We start from the raw sequence: 17,658 nt of genomic DNA on the forward strand, positions 1-17,658 counted from the left end.
GGTGGGTGTGTGCTGTGTAAGTGTGAGCTGGGTGTGTGTGTGATGGGTGTGTGAGAGCTGGGTAGGTGTGTGCTGTGTAGGTGTGAGCTGTGTGTGTGTGTGTGTGCTGGGTAGGTGTGACCTGGGTGTGTGTGTGCTGGGTAGGTGAGTGCTGGGTGTGTCCGTCCTGTGTGGGTGTGTCCTGGGTAGGTGTGTGCTGGATGTGTCCGTCCTGGGTGTGTGTGTGCTGGGTGTGTGTGTGCTGGGAAGGTGTGTGCTGGGTGTGTCCGTCCTGGGTGGGTGTGTCCTGGGTAGGTGTGTGCTGGGTGTGTGTGTGCTAGGTGGGTGTGTGCTGTGTGTGTGTGTGTGCTGGGTGTGTGTGTGCTGGGTAGGTGTGTGCTGGGTGGGTGTGTGATGGGTGGGTGTGTGCTGGGTGTGTGTGTGCTGGGTGTGTCAGTCCTAGGTGGGTGTGTCCTGGGTGTGTGTGTGCTAGGTGGGTTTGTGCTGGGTAGGTGTGTGCTGGGTGTGTGTGTGCTGGGTGTGTGTGTGCTGGGTGTGTGTGTGATGGGTGGGTGTGTTGTGGGTGTGTCCGTCCAAGGTGGGTGTGTCCTGGGTGGGTGTGTGCTGGGTGTGTCCGTCCTGGGTGTGTGTGTGCTGGGTAGGTGTGTGCTGGGTAGGTGTGTGCTGGGTGTGTATGTGCTGGGTGTGTCTGCCCTTGGTGGGTGTGTGATGGGTGTGTGTGTGCTGGGTGTGTGTGTGCTGGGTGTGTGTGTGCTGGGTGTGTGTGTGCTGGGTGGGTTCGTGCTGGGTGGGTGTGAGCTGGGTGTGTGTGTGCTGGGTGGGTGGGTGCTGGGTGTGTGTGTGCTCGCTGGGTGGGTGTGTGCTGGGTGTGTGTGTCCTGGGTGGGTGTGTGCTGGGTGTGTGTGTCCTGGGTGTGTGTGTGCTGGGTGTGTGTGTGCTGTGTAGGTGTGAGCTGTGTGTGTGTGTGCTGGGTATGTGTGTCCTGGGTGGGTTTGTGCTGGGTAGGTGTGTGCTGGGTGTGTGTGTGCTGGGTGTGTGTGCTGGGTGTGTGTGTGATGGGTGGGTGTGTTGTGTGTGTGTCCATCCAAGGTGGGTGTGTCCTGGGTGGGTGTGTGCTGGGTGTGTCCGTCCTGGGTGTGCGTGTGCTGGGTAGGTGTGTGCTGGGTAGGTGTGTGCTGGGTGTGTATGTGCTGGGTGTGTCTGCCCTGGGTGGGTGTGTGATGGGTGTGTGTGTGCTGGGTGGGTGTGTGCTGGGTGTGTGTGTGCTGGGTGTGTGTGTGTTGGGTGTGTGTGTGCTGGGTGGGTTAGTGCTGGGTGGGTGTGAGCTGGGTGTGTGTGTGCTGGGTAGGTGAGTGCTGGGTAGGTGTGAGCTGTGTGTGTGTGTGCTGGGTGTGTGTGTGCTGGGTGGGTGTGTGCTGGGTGGGTGTGTGCTGGGTGTGTGTGTCCTGGGTGGGTGTGTGCTGGGTGGGTGTGTGCTGGGTGTGTGTGTCCTGGGTAGGTGTGTGCTGGGTGGGTGTGTGCTGGGTGTGTGCTGGGTGTGTGTGTGCTGGGTGTGTGTGTCCTGGGTAGGTGTGTGCTGGGTGGGTGTGTGCTGGGTGTGTGCTGGGTGTGTGCTGGCTGGGTGGGTGTGTGCTGGGTATGTATGTGCTGGGTGGGTTAGTGCTGGGTGGGTGTGAGCTGGGTGTGTGTGTGCTGGGTAGGTGAGTGCTGGGTGTGTGTGTGCTGGGTGTGTGTGTGCTGGGTAGGTGTGTGCTGGGTGGGTGTGTGCTGGGTGTGTGTGTGCTGGGTGGGTGTTTCCTGGGTAGGTGTGTGCTGGGTGTGTGTGTGCTGGGTGGGTGTGTGCTGGGTGTGTGCGTGCTGGGTGTGTGTGTGCTGGGTGTGTGTGTGCTGGGTGGGTGTGTGCTGGGTGTGTGTGTCCTGGGTGGGTGTGTGCTGGGTGGGTGTGTGCTGGGTGTGTGTGTCCTGGGTAGGTGTGTGCTGGGTGGGTGTGTGCTGGGTGTGTGCTGGGTGTGTGTGTGCTGGGTGTGTGTGTGTGCTGTGTGGGTTTGTGCTGGGTGTGTGGGTCCTGGGTAGGTATGTGCTGGGTGGGTGTGTCCTGGGTGGGTGTGTGCTGGGTGGGTGTGTGCTGGGTGTGTGTGTGCTGGGTGGGTGTGTGCTGGGTAGGTGTGTGCTGAGTGGGTGTGCGCTGGGTGTGTGTGTGCTGGGTGGGTGTGTGCTGGGTGGGTGTGTCCTGGGTGGGTGTGTGCTGGGTAGGTGTGCGCTGGGTGTGTGTGTGCTGGGTGGGTGTGTGCTGGGTGGGTGTGTCCTGGGAGGGTGTGTGCTGGGTAGGTGTGCGCTGGGTGTGTGTGTGCTGGGTGGGTGTGTCCTGGGTGAGTGTGTGCTGGGTGAGTGTGTGCTGGGTGTGTGGGTGCTGGGTGGGTGTGTCCTGGGTGGGTGTGTGCTGGGTAGGTGTGTGCTGGGTAGGTGTGCGCTGGGTGGGTTTGTGCTGGGTGGGTTTGTGCTGGGTGGGTGTGTCCTGGGTGGGTGTGTCCTGGGTAGGTGTGTGCTGGGTAGGTGTGTGCTGTGTGGGTGTGTGCTGGGTAGTTGTGTGGGTACTGGGTGGGTGGGTGCTGGGTGTGTGTGTGCTGGGTGGGTGTGTGCTGGGTGTGTGTGTGCTGGGTTGGTGTGTGCTGGGTAGGTGTGTGCTGGGTGGGTGTGTGCTGGGTGGGTGTGTGCTGGGTGTGTGTGTGCTTGGTGGGTGTGTGCTGGGTAGGTGTGTGCTGGGTGTGTGTGAGCTGGGTGGGTGTGTGCTGTGTAGGTGTGAGCTGGGTGTGTGTGTGATGGGTGTGTGTGAGCTGGGTAGGTGTGTGCTGTGTAGGTGTGAGCTGTGTGTGTGTGTGTGTGATGGGTAGGTGTGACCTGGGTGTGTGCATGCAGGTTGGGTGTGTGCTGGGTGTGTCCGTCCTGGGTGGGTGTGTCCTGGGTAGGTGTGTGCTGGGTGTGTCCATCCTGGGAAGGTGTGTGCTGGGTGTATCCGTCCTGGGTGTGTGTGTGCTGGGTAAGTGTGTGCTGGGTGTGTCTGTCCTGGGTGGGTGTGTCCTGGGTAGGTGTGTGCTGGGTGTGTCCGTCCTGGGAAGGTGTGTGCTGGTTGTGTCCGTCCTGGGTAGGTGTGTCCTGGGTAGGTGTGTGCTGGGTGTTTGCTGGGTGTGTTTGTGTGCTGGGTGGGTTTGTGCTGGGTGTGTGGGTCCTGGGTAGGTGTGTGCTGGGTGTGTGTGTGCTGGGTGTGTGTGTGCTATGTGTGTGCTGGGTGGGTGTGTGCTGGGTGTGTGTGTGATGGGTGTGTGTGTGCTGGGTGTGTGCTGGGTGTGTGTGTGCTGGGGGGGCGTGTGCTGGGTGTGTGTGTCCTGGGTGGGTGTGTCCTGGGTAGGTGTGTGTTGGGTGTGTCCGTCCTGGGTGGGTGTGTCCTGGGTAGGTGTGTGCTGGGTAGGAGTGTGCTGGGTGTGTCCGTCCTGGGTGTGTGTGTGCTGGGTGTGTGTGTGCTGGGTGGGTTTGTGCTGGGTGGGTGTGTCCTGGGTGGGTGTGTCCTGGGTAGGTGTGTCCTGGGTAGGTGTGTGCTGGGTAGGTGTGTGCTGGGTGTGTGTGTGCTGGGTGTGTGTGTGATGGGTGTGTGTGCTGTGTGTGTGCTGGGTGGGTGTGTGCTGGGGGGGGGCGTGTGCTGGGTGGGTGTGTCCTGGGTGTGTCCGTCCTGGGTGTGTCCGTCCTGGGTAGGTGTGTCCTGGGTAGGTGTGTGTGTGCTGTGTGGGTGTGTGCTGGGTGTGTGTGTGCTGGGTGTGTGTGTGCTGGGAAGGTGTGTGCTGGGTGGGTGGGTGCTGGGTGTGTCCGTCCTGGGTGGGTGTGTCCTGGGTGGGTGTGCCCTGGGTGTGCCCGTCCTGGGTATGTGTGTGCTGGGTGTGTCCGTCCTGGGTGTGTGTGTGCTGGGTGTGTGTGTGCTGGGAAGGTGTGTGCTGAGTGTGTGTGTGCTGGGTGGGTGTGTGCTGGGTGTGTGTTTGCTGGGTGGGTTTGTGCTGGGTGTGTGTGTGCAGGGTGGGTGTGTGCTGGGTAGGTGTGTGCTGGGTGGGTGTGTGCTGGGTGTGTGTGTGCTGTGTGTGTGCTGGGTGTGTGTGTGCTGGGTGTGTGTGTGCTGGGTGTGTGTGTGCTGGGTGTGTGTGTGATTGGTGTGTGTGTGATGGGTGTGTGTGTGCTGTGTGTGTGCTGGGTGTGTGTGTGCTGGGTGTGTGTGTGCTGTGTGTGTGCTGGGTGGGTGTGTGCTGGGGGGGCGTGTGCTGGGTGTGTGTGTCCTGGGTGGGTGTGTCCTGGGTAGGTGTGTGCTGGGTGTGTCCATCCTGGGTGGGTGTGTCCTGGGTAGGTGTGTGCTGGGTAGGAGTGTGCTGGGTGTGTCCGTCCTGGGTGTGTGTGTGCTGGGTGTGTGTGTGCTGGGAAGGTGTGTGCTGGGTGTGTGTGTGCTGGGTAGGTGTGTGCTGGGTGTGTCCGTCCTGGGTGGGTGTGTCCTGGGTAGGTGTGTGCTGGATATGTCCGTCCTGGGTGGGTGTGTGTGTGCTGGGTGGGTGTGTCCTGGGTGGGTGTGTCCTGGGTGTGCTCGTCCTGGGTATGTGTGTCCTGGGTGGATGTGTGCTGGGTAGGTGTGTGCTGGGTAGGAGTGTGCTGGGTGGGTGTGTGCTGGGTGGGTGTGTGCTGGGTAGGTGTGTGCTGGGTGTGTGGGTGCTGGTGGGTGTGTGCTGGGTAGGTGTGTGCTGGGTGTGTGTGTGCTGGGTGTGTGGGTGCTGGGTAGGTGTGTGCTGGGTGTGTGTGTCCTGGGTAGATGTGTCCTGGGTAGGTGTGTGCTGGGTGGGTGGGTGCTGGGTAGGTGTGTCCTGGGTAGGTGTGTTGTGGGTGTGTGGGTGCTGGGTGTGTGTGCTGGGTGTGTGTGTGCTGGGTGTGTGTGTCCTGGGTGTGTGTGTCCTGGGTGGGTGATGCTGGGTGTGTGTGTACTGGGTGTGTGGGTGCTGAGAAGGTGTGTCCTGGGTGTGTGTGTCCTGGGTGGGTGGGTGCTGGGTGTGTGTGTACTGGGTGTGTGGGTGCTGAGTAGGTGTGTCCTGGGTGGGTGGGTGCTGGGTGTGTATGTCCTGGGTGTGGGTGTCCTGGGTGTGTGGGTGCTGGGTGTGGGTGTCCTGGGTAGGTGTGTCCTTGGTGGGTGGGTGCTGGGCGTGTGTGTCCTGGGTGTGTGGGTGCTGGGTAGGTGTGTGCTGGGTGGGTGTGTGCTGGGTGTGTGTGTGCTGGGTGTGTGTGTCCTGGGTGGGTGTGTGCTGGGTGGGTGTGTGCTGGGTGTTTGTTTGCTGGGTGTGTGTGTCCTGGGTGGGTGGGTGCTGGGTGGGTGTGCCCTGGGTGTGTGTGTGCTGGTTGGGTGTGTGCTGGGTGTGTGTGTGATGGGTGTGTGTGTGCTGTGTGTGTCCTGGGTAGGTGTGTGCTGGGTGTGTGTGTGCTGGGTGCGTGTGTGCTGGGTGTGTGTGTCCTGGGTGGGTGTGTCCTGGGTAGGTGTGTGCTGGGTGTGTCCGTCCTGGGTGGGTGTGTCCTGGGTAGGTATGTGCTGGGTAGGAGTGTGCTGGGTGTGTCCGTCCTGGGTGTGTGTGTGCTGGGTGTGTGTGTGCTGGGAAGGTGTGTGCTGGGTGTGTGTGTGCTGGGTAGGTGTGTGCTGGGTAGGAGTGTGCTGGGTGGGTGTGTGCTGGGTGGGTGTGTGCTGGGTAGGTGTGTGCTGGGTGTGTGGGTGCTGGTGGGTGTGTGCTGGGTAGGTGTGTGCTGGGTGTGTGTGTGCTGGGTGTGTGGGTGCTGGGTAGGTGTGTGCTGGGTGTGTGTGTCCTGGGTAGATGTGTCCTGGGTAGGTGTGTGCTGGGTGGGTGGGTGCTGGGTAGGTGTGTCCTGGGTAGGTGTGTTGTGGGTGTGTGGGTGCTGGGTGTGTGTGCTGGGTGTGTGTGTGCTGGGTGTGTGTGTCCTGGGTGTGTGTGTCCTGGGTGGGTGAGTGCTGGGTGTGTGTGTACTGGGTGTGTGGGTGCTGAGAAGGTGTGTCCTGGGTGTGTGTGTCCTGGGTGGGTGGATGCTGGGTGTGTGTGTACTGGGTGTGTGGGTGCTGAGTAGGTGTGTCCTGGGTGGGTGGGTGCTGGGTGTGTATGTCCTGGGTGTGAGGTAATGCATTTTGGAAGGTCTAATGCAGGTAGGGAATATACAGTGAATGGTAGAACCCTCAAGAGTATTGAAAGTCAAAGAGATCTAGGAGTACAGGTCCACAGGTCACTGAAAGGGACAACACAGGTGGAGAAGGTAGTCAAGAAGGCATACGGCATGCTTGCCTTCATTGGCCGGGGCATTGAGTATAAGAATTGGCAAGTCATGTTGCAGCTGTATAGAACCTTAGTTAGGCCACACTTGGAGTATAGTGTTCAATTCTGGTCGCCACACTACCAGAAGGATGTGGAGGCTTTAGAGAGGGTGCAGAAGAGATTTACCAGAATGTTGCCTGGTATGGAGGGCTTAAGCTATGAGGAGCGATTGAATAAACTCGGTTTGTTCTCATTGGAACGGAGGAGGCTGAGGGGCGACCTGATAGAGGTCTACAAAATTATGAGGGGCATAGACAGAGTGGATAATCAGAGGCTTTTCCCCAGGGTAGAGGGGTCAATTACTAGGGGGCATAGGTTTAAGGTGAGAGGGGCAAAGTTTAGAGTAGATGCACGAGGCAAGTTTTTTACGCAGAGGGTAGTGGGTGCCTGGAACTCACTACCGGAGGAGGTAGTGGAGGCAGGGACGATAGGGACATTTAAGGGGCATCTTGACAAATATATGAATAGGATGGGAATAGAAGGATACGGACCCAGGAAGTGTAGAAGATTGTAGTTTAGTCGGGCAGTATGGTCGGCACGGGCTTGGAGGGCCGAAGGGCCTGTTCCTGTGCTGTACATTTCTTTGTTCTTTGTTCTTTGTTCTTTGTGGGTGTCCTGGGTGTGTGGGTGCTGGGTGTGGGTGTCCTGGGTAGGTGTGTCCTTGGTGGGTGGGTGCTGGGCGTGTGTGTCCTGGGTGTGTGGGTGCTGGGTAGGTGTGTGCTGGGTGGGTGTGTGCTGGGTGGGTGTGTGCTGGGTGTTTGTTTGCTGGGTGTGTGTGTCCTGGGTGGGTGGGTGCTGGGTGGGTGTGCCCTGGGTGTGTGTGTGCTGCGTGGGTGTGTGCTGGGTGTGTGTGTGATGGGTGTGTGTGTGCTGTGTGTGTCCTGGGTAGGTGTGTGCTGGGTGTGTGTGTGCTGGGTGCGTGTGTGCTGGGTGTGTGTGTCCTGGGTGGGTGTGTCCTGGGTAGGTGTGTGCTGGGTGTGTCCGTCCTGTGTGGGTGTGTCCTGGGTAGGTGTGTGCTGGGTAGGAGTGTGCTGGGTGTGTCCGTCCTGGGTGTGTGTGTGCTGGGTGTGTGTGTGCTGGGAAGGTGTGTGCTGGGTGTGTGTGTGCTGGGTAGGTGTGTGCTGGGTGTGTCCGTCCTGGGTGGGTGTGTCCTGGGTAGGTGTGTGCTGGATATGTCCGTCCTGGGTGGGTGTGTGTGTGCTGGGTGGGTGTGTCCTGGGTGGGTGTGTCCTGGGTGTGCTCGTCCTGGGTATGTGTGTCCTGGGTGGATGTGTGCTGGGTAGGTGTGTGCTGGGTAGGAGTGTGCTGGGTGGGTGTGTGCTGGGTGGGTGTGTGCTGGGTTTGTGGGTGCTGGTGGGTGTGTGCTGGGTAGGTGTGTGCTGGGTGTGTGTGTGCTGGGTGTGTGGGTGCTGGGTAGGTGTGTGCTGGGTGTGTGTGTCCTGGGTAGATGTGTCCTGGGTAGGTGTGTGCTGGGTGGGTGGGTGCTGGGTAGGTGTGTCCTGGGTAGGTGTGTTGTGGGTGTGTGGGTGCTGGGTGTGTGTGCTGGGTGTGTGTGTGCTGGGTGTGTGTGTCCTGGGTGTGTGTGTCCTGGGTGGGTGAGTGCTGGGTGTGGGTGTCCTGGGTGTGTGGGTGCTGGGTGTGGGTGTCCTGGGTAGGTGTGTCCTTGGTGGGTGGGTGCTGGGCGCGTGTGTCCTAGGTGTGTGGGTGCTGGGTAGGTGTGTGCTGGGTGTGTGTGTGCTGGGTGTGTGTGTCCTGGGTGGGTGTGTGCTGGGTGGGTGTGTGCTGGGTGTTTGTGTGCTGGGTGTGTGTGTCCTGGGTGGGTGGGTGCTGGGTAGGTGTGCTCTGGGTGGGTGTGTGCTGGGTGTGTGTGTGCTGGGTGAGTTTGTGCTGTGTAGGTGTGAGCTGGGTAGGTGTGTCCTGCGTACGTATGTGCTGGGTGAGTGTGTGATGGGTGTGTGTGTGCTGGGTAGGTGTGTGCTGGGTAGTTGTGTGCTGGGGGTGTGTGTGCTGGGGGTGTGTGTGCAGGGTAGGTGTGTGCTGGGTGTGTGTGTGCTGGGTGGGTGTGTGCTTTGTAGGTGTGAGCTGGGTGTGTGTGTGAGCTGGGTAGGTGTGTGCTGTGTAGGTGTGAGCTGTGTGTGTGTGTGTGTGCTGCGTAGGTGTGTGTTGCGTTTGTGTGTGCTGGGTGGGTGTGTGCTGTGTAGTTGTGAGCTGGGTGTGTGTGTGATGGGTGTGTGTGAGCTGGGTATGTGTGTGCTGTGTAGGTGTGAGCTGTGTGTGTGTGTGTCTGCTGGGTAGGTGTGACCTGGGTGTGTGTGTGCTGGGTAGGTGTGTGCTGGGTGTGTTTGTGCTGGGAAGTTGTGTGCTGGGTGTGTCCGTCCTGGGTGGGTGTGTCCTGGGTAGGTGTGTGCTGGGTGTGTCCGTCCTGGGTGTGTGTGTGCTGGGTAGGTGTGTGCTGGGTGTGTCCGTCCTGGGTGGGTGTGTGCTGGGTGTGTCCGTCCTGGATGGGTGTGTCCTGGGTAGGTGTGTGCTGGGTGTGTCCGTCCTGGGTGGGTGTGTCCTGGGTAGGTGTGTGCTGGATGTGTCCGTCCTGGGTGGGTGTGTGCTGGGTGTGTGTGTGCTGGGAAGGTGTGTGCTGGGTGTGTCTGTCCTGTGTGGGTGTGTGTGCTGGGTAGGTGTGTCCTGGGTGGGTGGGTGCTGGGTGGGTGTGTCCTGAGTGGGTGGGTGCTGGGTGGGTGTGTGCTGGGTGGGTGTGTGCTGGGTGGGTGTGCTGGGTGTGTGTGTCCTGGATGTGTGGGTGCTGGGTGTGTGTGTACTGGGTGGGTGTGTGCTGGGTGGGTGTGTCCTGGATGTGTGTGTACTGGGTGGGTGTGTGCTGGGTGGGTGTGCTGGGTGTGTGTGTCCTGGATGTGTGTGTACTGGGTGTGTGTGTGCTGGGTGTGTGTGTGCTGGGTGTGTGTGTGCTGGGTGTGTGTGTCCTGGATGTGTGGGTGCTGGGTGTGTGTGTACTGGGTGGGTGTGTGCTGGATGGGTGTGCTGGGTGTGTGTGTTCTGGGTGTGTGTGTCCTGGATGTGTGTGTGCTGGGTGTGTGTGTGCTGGGTATGTGTGTCCTGGGTGGGTGTGTGCTGGGTGGGTGTGTGCTGGGTGGTTGTGTCCTGGATGTGTGGGTGCTGGGTGTGTGTGTGCTGGGTGTGTGTGTCCTGGATGTGTGGGTGCTGGGTGTGTGTGTGCTGGGTATGTGTGTCCTGGGTGGGTGGGTGCTGGGTGGGTGTGTCCTGGGTGGGTGTGTGCTGGGTGGGTGTGTCCTGGGTGTGTGTGTGCTGGGTGGGTGGGTGCTGGGTGGGTGTGTGCTGGGTGGGTGTGTGCTGGGTGGGCGTGTACTGGGTGGGTTTGTGCTGGGTGGGTGTGTCCTGGGTGGGTGGGTGCTGGGTGGGTGTGTGCTGGGTGGGTGGGTGCTGGGTGGGTGGGTGCTGGGTGGGTGTGTCCTGGGTGGGTGGGTGCTGGGTGGGTGGGTGCTTGGTTGGTGGGCGCTGGGTGGGTGGGCGCTGGGTGGGTGGGTGCTGGGTAGGTGTGTCCTGGGTAGGTGTGTTGTGGGTGTGTGGGTGCTGGGTGTGTGTGCTGGGTGTGTGTGTGCTGGGTGTGTGTGTCCTGGGTGTGTGTGTCCTGGGTGGGTGGGTGCTGGGTGTGTGTGTACTGGGTGTGTGGGTGCTGAGTAGGTGTGTCCTGGGTGGGTGGGTGCTGGGTGTGTATGTCCTAGGTGTGGGTGTCCTGGGTGTGTGGGTGCTGGGTGTGGGTGTCCTGGGTAGGTGTGTCCTTGGTGGGTGGGTGCTGTGCGTGTATGTCCTGGGTGTGTGGGTGCTGGGTAGGTGTGTGCTGGGTGGGTGTGTGCTGGGTGTGTGTGTGCTGGGTGTGTGTGTCCTGGGTGTGTGTGTGCTGGGTGGGTGTGTGCTGGGTGTTTATTTGCTGGGTGTGTGTGTCCTGGGTGGGTGGGTGCTGGGTGGGTGAGTGCTGGGTGTGTGTGTACTGGGTGTGTGGGTGCTGAGTAGGTGTGTCCTGGGTGGGTGGGTGCTGGGTGTGTATGTCCTGGGTGTGGGTGTCCTGGGTGTGTGGGTGCTGGGTGTGGGTGTCCTGGGTAGGTGTGTCCTTGGTGGGTGGGTGCTGGGCGTGTGTGTCCTGGGTGTGTGGGTGCTGGGTAGGTGTGTGCTGGGTGGGTGTGTGCTGGGTGTGTGTGTGCTGGGTGTGTGTGTCCTGGGTGGGTGTGTGCTGGGTGGGTGTGTGCTGGGTGTTTGTTTGCTGGGTGTGTGTGTCCTGGGTGGGTGGGTGCTGGGTGGGTGTGCCCTGGGTGTGTGTGTGCTGGGTGTGTGTGTGCTGGGTGGGTTTGTGCTGTGTAGGTGTGAGCTGGGTAGGTGTGTCCTGCGTACGTATGTGCTGGGTGAGTGTGTGATGGGTGTGTGCGTGCTGGGTAGGTGTGTGCTAGGTGTGTGTGTGCAGGGTAGGTGTGTGCTGGCTGTGTGTGTGCTGGGTGGGTGTGTGCTGTGTAGGTGTGAGCTGGGTGTGTGTGTGAGCTGGGTAGGTGTGTGCTGTGTAGGTGTGAGCTGTGTGTGTGTGTGTGCTGCGTAGATGTGTGTTGGGTGTGTGTGTGCTGGGTGGGTGTGTGCTGTGTAGGTGTGAGCTGGGTGTGTGTGTGACGGGTTTGTGTGAGCTGGGTATGTGTGTGCTGTGTAGGTGTGAGCTGTGTGTGTGTGTGTCTGCTGGGTAGGTGTGACCTGGGTGTGTGTGTGCTGGGTAGGTGTGTGCTGCATGTGTCCGTCCTGGGTGGGTGTGTGCTGGGTGTGTTTGTGCTGGGAAGTTGTGTGCTGGGTGTGTCCGTCCTGGGTGTGTGTGTGCTGGGTAGGTGTGTGCTGGGTGTGTCCGTCCTGGGTGGGTGTGTGCTGGGTGTGTCCGTCCTGGGTGGGTGTGTCCTGGGTAGGTGTGTGCTGGGTGTGTCCGTCCTGGGTGGGTGTGTCCTGGGTAGGTGTGTGCTGGATGTGTCCGTCCTGGGTGGGTGTGTGCTGGGTGTGTGTGTGCTGGGAAGGTGTGTGCTGGGTGTGTCCGTCCTGTGTGGATGTGTCCTGGGTGGGTGGGTGCTGGGTGGGTGCTGGGTAGGTATGTCCTGGGTAGGTGTGTCCTGGGTGGGTGGGTGCTGGGTGGGTGTGTCCTGAGTGGGTGGGTGCTGGGTGTGTGTGTCCTGGGTGGGTGCTGGGTGGGTGTGTCCTGGGTGGGTGGGTGCTGGGTGGGTTGGTGCAGGGTGGGTGTGTCCTGGGTGGGTGTGTCCTGGGTGGGTGTGTGCTGGGTGGGTGTGCTGGGTGTGTGTGTGCTGGGTATATGTGTCCTGGGTGTGTGTGTGCTGGGTGGGTGTGTGCTGGGTGGGTGTGTGCTGGGTATGTGTGTCCTGGGTGGGTGGGTGCTGGGTGTGTGTCTGCTGGGTATGTGTGTCCTGGGTGGGTGGGTGCTGGGTGGGTGTGTCCTGGGTGGGTGTGTGCTGGGTGGGTGTGTGCTGGGTGGGTCGGTGCTGGGTGTGTGTGCTGGGTGGGTGGGTGCTGGGTGTGTGTGCTGGGTGGGTGGGTGCTGGGTGGGTGTGTCCTGGGTGTGTGTGTGCTGGGTGGGTGGGTACTGGGTGGGTGGGTGCTGGGTGGGTTTGTGCTGGGTGTGTGTGTCCTGGGTGGATGGGTGCTGGGTGGGTGTGTGCTGGGTGGGTGGGTGCTGGGTGGGTGGGTGCTGGGTGGGTGTGTGCTGGGTGGGTGTGTGCTGGGTGGGCGTGTGCTGGGTGGGTTTGTGCTGGGTGGGTGTGTCCTGGGTGGGTGGGTGCTGGGTGGGTGTGTGCTGGGTGGGTGGGTGCTGGGTGGGTGGGTGCTGGGTGGGTGTGTCCTGGGTGGGTGGGTGCTGGGTGGGTGGGTGCTGGGTGGGTGGGCGCTGGGTGGGTGGGCGCTGGGTGGGTGGGTGCTGGGTAGGTGGGCGCTGGGTGTGTGGGTGCTGGGTGGGTGGGTGCTGGGTGTGTGGGTGCTGGGTGGGTGGGTGCTGGGTGGGTGGGTGCTGGGTGGGTGGGCGCTGGGTGTGTGGGTGCTGGGTGGGTGGGTGCTGGGTGGGTGTGTCCTGGGTAGGTGTGTTGTGGGTGTGTGGGTGCTGGGTGTGTGTGCTGGGTGTGTGTGTGCTGGGTGTGTGTGTCCTGGGTGTGTGTGTCCTGGGTGGGTGGGTGCTGGGTGTGTGTGTACTGGGTGTGTGGGTGCTGAGTAGGTGTGTCCTGGGTGGGTGGGTGCTGGGTGTGTATGTCCTGGGTGTGGGTGTCCTGGGTGTGTGGGTGCTGGGTGTGGGTGTCCTGGGTAGGTGTGTCCTTGGTGGGTGGGTGCTGGGCGTGTGTGTCCTGGGTGTGTGGGTGCTGGGTAAGTGTGTGCTGGGTGGGTGTGTGCTGGGTGTGTGTGTGCTGGGTGTGTGTGTCCTGGGTGGGTGTGTGCTGGGTGGGTGTGTGCTGGGTGTTTGTGTGCTGGGTGTGTGTGTCCTGGGTGGGTGGGTGCTGGGTGGGTGTGCCCTGGGTGTGTGTGTGCTGGGTGTGTGTGTGCTGGGTGGGTTTGTGCTGTGTAGGTGTGAGCTGGGTAGGTGTGTCCTGCGTACGTATGTGCTGGGTGAGTGTGTGATGGGTGTGTGTGTGCTGGGTAGGTGTGTGCTGGGTAGGTGTGTGCTGGGAGTGTGTGTGCTGGGTGTGTGTGTGCAGGGTAGTTGTGTGCTGGGTGTGTGTGTGCTGGGTGGGTGCGTGCTGTGTAGGTGTGAGCTGGGTGTGTGTGTGAGCTGGGTAGGTGTGTGCTGTGTAGGTGTGAGCTGTGTGTGTGTGTGTGCTGCGTAGATGTGTGTTGGGTGTGTGTGTGCTGGGTGGGTGTGTGCTGTGTAGGTGTGAGCTGGGTGTGTGTGTGATGGGTGTGTGTGAGCTGGGTATGTGTGTGCTGTGTAGGTGTGAGCTGTGTGTGTGTGTGTCTGCTGGGTAGGTGTGACCTGGGTGTGTGTGTGCTGGGTAGGTGTGTGCTGGGTGTGTCCGTCCTGTGTGGGTGTGTCCTGGGTAGGAGTGTGCTGGGTGTGTCCGTCCTGGGTGTGTGTGTGCTGGGTAGGTGTGTGCAAGATGTGTACGTCCTGGGTGGGTGTGTGCTGGGTGTGTGTGTGCTGGGAAGGTGTGTGCTGGGTGTGTCCATCCTGGGTGGGTGTGTCCTGGGTAGGTGTGTGCTGGGTGTGTCCGTCCTGGGTGTGTGTGTGCTGGGTAGGTGTCTGCTGGGTGTGTCCGTCCTGGGTGGGTGTGTGCTGGGTGTGTCCGTCCTGGGTGGGTGTGTCCTGGGTAGGTGTGTGCTGGGTGTGTCCGTCCTGGGAAGGTGTGTGCTGGGTGTGTCCGTCCTGGGTGGGTGTGTCCTGGGTAGGTGTGTGCTGGGTGTGTCCGTCCTGTGTGGGTGTGTCCTGGGTAGGTGTGTGCTGGATGTGTCCGTCCTGGGTGGGTGTGTGCTGGGTGTGTGTGTGCTGGGAAGGTGTGTGCTGGGTGTGTCCGTCCTGTGTGGGTGTGTCCTGGGTAGGTGTGTCCTGGGTGGGTGGGTGCTGGGTGGGTGGGTGCTGGGTGTGTGTGTCCTGGGTGGGTGCTGGGTGGGTGTGTCCTGGGTGGGTGGGTGCTGGGTGGGTTGGTGCAGGGTGGGTGTGTCCTGGGTGGGTGTGTCCTGGGTGGGTGTGTGCTGGGTGGGTGTACTGGGTGGGTGTGTGCTGGGTGTGTGTGTCCTGGATGTGTGGGTGCTGGGTGTGTGTGTACTGGGTGTGTGTGTCCTGGGTGGGTGGGTGCTGGGTGGGTGGGTGGGTGCTGGGTGGGTGCTGGGTGGGTGTGTGCTGGCTGGGTGGGTGCTGGGTGGGTGTGTGCTGGGTGGGTGCTGGGTGGGTGGGTGCTGGGTGGGTGTGTGCTGGGTGGGTGTGTGCTGGGTGGGTGCTGGGTGGGTGGGTGCTGGGTGGGTGGGTGCTGGGTGGGTGGGTGCTGGGTAGTGCCGTCGCGAATGGCATCACGCCGCTGCTAGCCCATTGCGGGCCGGAGTGATTTGCGCCGTTTTTGGCGAGTTGTTCGGGCCATCGCGCCGATTCACGGAGAATCCCGCCCGGGGACTCGACATTCCCCTTTATCTATTCTGTCTGTAACATCCTCAAAACCCCCAACATGTTCGTCCAACATCTTTCCCCACATTAACCCATGTCGACTGTGTCCAATCAGATCATCATTATCCAAGTGTCCAGTTCTCACATCCTTCCGAATTGATTTGAACGTTTCCCCTCCGACTGCAGCAAGGTGAGTGAGTTGGGAAAGGGTTACAAAGGAGCTATCAGAGTGTCTGATTCAGTTCCCGTCGCTGGAAATTACACTTTGGGTTTCAGTCCCTTCCAGCAGCGAGGCTCTGATGTAACTTTGTCATTGCTGCTGCTGACCTGGGACATCCCAGAATTACCCGTTTACTCCATTTAAAAACCCCAATGTACCTGTGCAGTAAGCGAGGCTGCAGATAGGAGACTTCTTCAAGTAATAAACAAAGTAATCGCTGCAGTGTTTGATCTTTATTTCCACATTCCAGGCGCAGGGATTTCCATTCCAGTGAAAACAAACTGTCCTATTCACCTCCCCATCACCCGGAGTGGGATGACTACCTGAAACGAGGGACAGAAAGAGTGAAAAGTGTATCCAGTGTAAATATGTTGGACAGTCAATGGAAATCTGAGATAATAGAGTCTGAAATTACCGTTTAACGAGCCCGGGGCCTGTGTGGAGCAGTGATTGATTGGAACAACAGCCTCAGGAATGGTCGATCCACCAGGACTGAAAGAACAATCACAGAGTCAGTCGCTGGACTGGGGAAATCACAATAAAATGAAGCAGGAATTACTCAGCTGGTCAGGCAGCCTGTGTGGAGAGAAACAGAATTAACCTTTCTGTTTGTGATGACCCTTCGTCAGGACAGAGGAGTTATCACAACTCCAAACAGTAACTCTGATTCTCTCCACAGAAGCTGACTGAGCTGCTGAGTATTTGCAGCATGTTGTGTTTCCATTTCACATTGTATTCAGGAGGACGTGTGTGAAATGTGCAGTGGGATAAACTCAGCAGGGGAGGGAATATTACCGTGTTCAGCATTCTGGAAAGTGGCCCTATTCCCTGAAAGAGACAAAATGTTCCCGCGCTGACGCCGGAGCGAGGCGACTCTCTGCGAGCTCTCACAAACAGATCCACTTTTTACTTAACTTATACTCCTTCTCATCTTTTAAAATTTAATTCTGACCCGAACATGATTCCGAGCCTCTCTCTTGTAGCCTCTCTTGCAGCTTGAACATCCTCCGAGGTCCTTGGAGACCTTTTGACCCGACCCGACCTGACCTCCGCGACCTGCAAGAAGATCGGGCCCGAACCGGAAGTGAAGCCCCGACCTCGATTTGGAGCGACCCGGACCTCGGAGCTCCAAACCCGACCTCACTCCCGACGCCAGCCCCCGGATCGCCCGGCCCAGTCCCAGGAGCTCCCGACCCGACCCCCGACGGCAAGACCCGGCGCAACGCGACCCCGAGAGGCCCGCCCAGCGACCCCGAGAAGCCCGCCCAGCGACCCGACCCCGAGAGACCCGACCCCGAGAGGCCCGACCCCGAGAGGTCCCGCCCAGCGACCCCGAGAGACCTGCCCAGCGACCCCGAGAGGCCCGCCCAGCGACCCGACCCCGAGAGACCCGACCCCGAGAGGCCCGACCCCGAGAGGCCCCGTCCAGCGACCCCGAGAGACCCGACCCCGAGAGGACCGCCCAGCGACCCAGAGAGACCCAACCAGCGACCCCGAGAGACCTGCCCAGCGACCCCGAGAGGCCCGCCCAGCGACCCGACCCCGAGAGACCCGACCCCGAGAGCCGCCCAGTGACCCGACCCCGAGAGACCCGCCCAGCGACCCCGAGAGACCTGCCCAGCGACCCCGAGAGACCCGCCCAGCGACCCCGAGAGACCCGCCCAGCCACCCGACCCCGAGAGACCTGCCCAGCGACCCGACCCGGAGAGGTCCGCCCAGTGACCCGACCTACCTGGTGATGGAAGAAAGAAAAATCCACGTGGAGGCCCGACCGGGCCTACTTCAAGACCCGACCCCAGGAGGGAACAGACCACGGGACCCAGCCCAACCTGCCTCAGGAAGCCCCTGCCCACGACCCAGGACCCCCGAAACGGCAGAGACCCCGTGCGAGGACCTGAACGCGCTGCAAGGTATTCCCGCGCCCACAGAACGCCGGGACCCATCGAGACCGCAAACATGTCCCCCTAGCAACCCCTCTACCTCAACCAGCGCCCGGGACCCTGCCAGACGCGACCCCAGATACGTAACGAACGCCCTGGACCCGCCAGCGCCCTGGACCCCGCCAGACGCGACCACCTACCTTCCACAAGGTCAGACTTCTCCCATCGGATCCCAGGATCATCCAGCAGCAGCCGCCGACCGAGGAAGCGAGGGAAACGCGGCGGTCTGCAGGTTAGACTGAAGGAACGCGGTTTCAAGACCCCTCTCCCCAGCATACTCCTGGCAAACGTCCAAGCGATCGAAAACAAGCTGGATGAACTTTACGCCAGACGTACCTCTCAGAGGGAAGTAAGAGACGGCTGTGTGCTCTGTTTCACAGAGACATGGCTCACCCCTGCCTCACCGGACTGTGCCATACAACCTGACGGCTTCTCAATTCACCGGGCGGACCGCACGGCATCATCAGGCAAAGTGAAGGGTGGAGGGGTTTGCCTCCTCATCAGCTCCTCCTGGTGCTCGGATGTGGCGACTCTCGCGACCCACTGCTCCCAGACCTGGAATACCTGACCGTGAAGTGCCGCCCATATTATCTTCCACGTGAGTTCACTTCAGCCATTATCACAGCGGTCTACATCCCACCCCAGGCAGTAGTGAGGAAGGCGCTGGACGAACTATCCTCAGTAATAAACAACTACGAATCAGAACACCCGGAGGCCTTGTTCATCGTGGCCGGAGACTTCAACAAGGCCAACCTCAAGAGTGTACTGCCAAAATTCCACCAGTACATCTCCTGTCCCACCAGAGGCGACAACACTCTTGACCACTGCTACTCAAAAATCAAGGGCGCCTACCGTTCCATCCCCCGACCGCACTTTGGGAAATCAGACCATAAGACGGTGCTCCTTCTCCCGGCATACAAGCAGAAACTCAAGCGGGAGAATCTAGCTAAGAAGGTTGTGCAGTGC

The 17,658-nt window shown here is 60.6% G+C and overlaps 1 protein-coding gene across 1 annotated transcript in view; it reads right to left on the reverse strand.

Annotated features, from left to right (window-relative positions):
- LOC140403408 (uromodulin-like) overlaps nucleotides 1-17,658 on the reverse strand; it is a 90,824-nt gene that overhangs the window by 38,231 nt on the left and 34,935 nt on the right. The window contains exons 3-4 of the mRNA XM_072491335.1: nucleotides 15,168-15,244; nucleotides 14,911-15,075 (exon numbers count right to left, since the gene is read on the reverse strand). Coding sequence (XP_072347436.1) covers nucleotides 14,911-15,075; nucleotides 15,168-15,244 — 242 coding nt within the window. The remainder of the gene's footprint in view (nucleotides 1-14,910; nucleotides 15,076-15,167; nucleotides 15,245-17,658) is intronic.

The sequence above is a fragment of the Scyliorhinus torazame genome, chromosome 27 (assembly GCF_047496885.1).
Source record: "Scyliorhinus torazame isolate Kashiwa2021f chromosome 27, sScyTor2.1, whole genome shotgun sequence".
In the NCBI taxonomy this organism is placed as follows: Eukaryota; Metazoa; Chordata; class Chondrichthyes; order Carcharhiniformes; family Scyliorhinidae; genus Scyliorhinus; species Scyliorhinus torazame.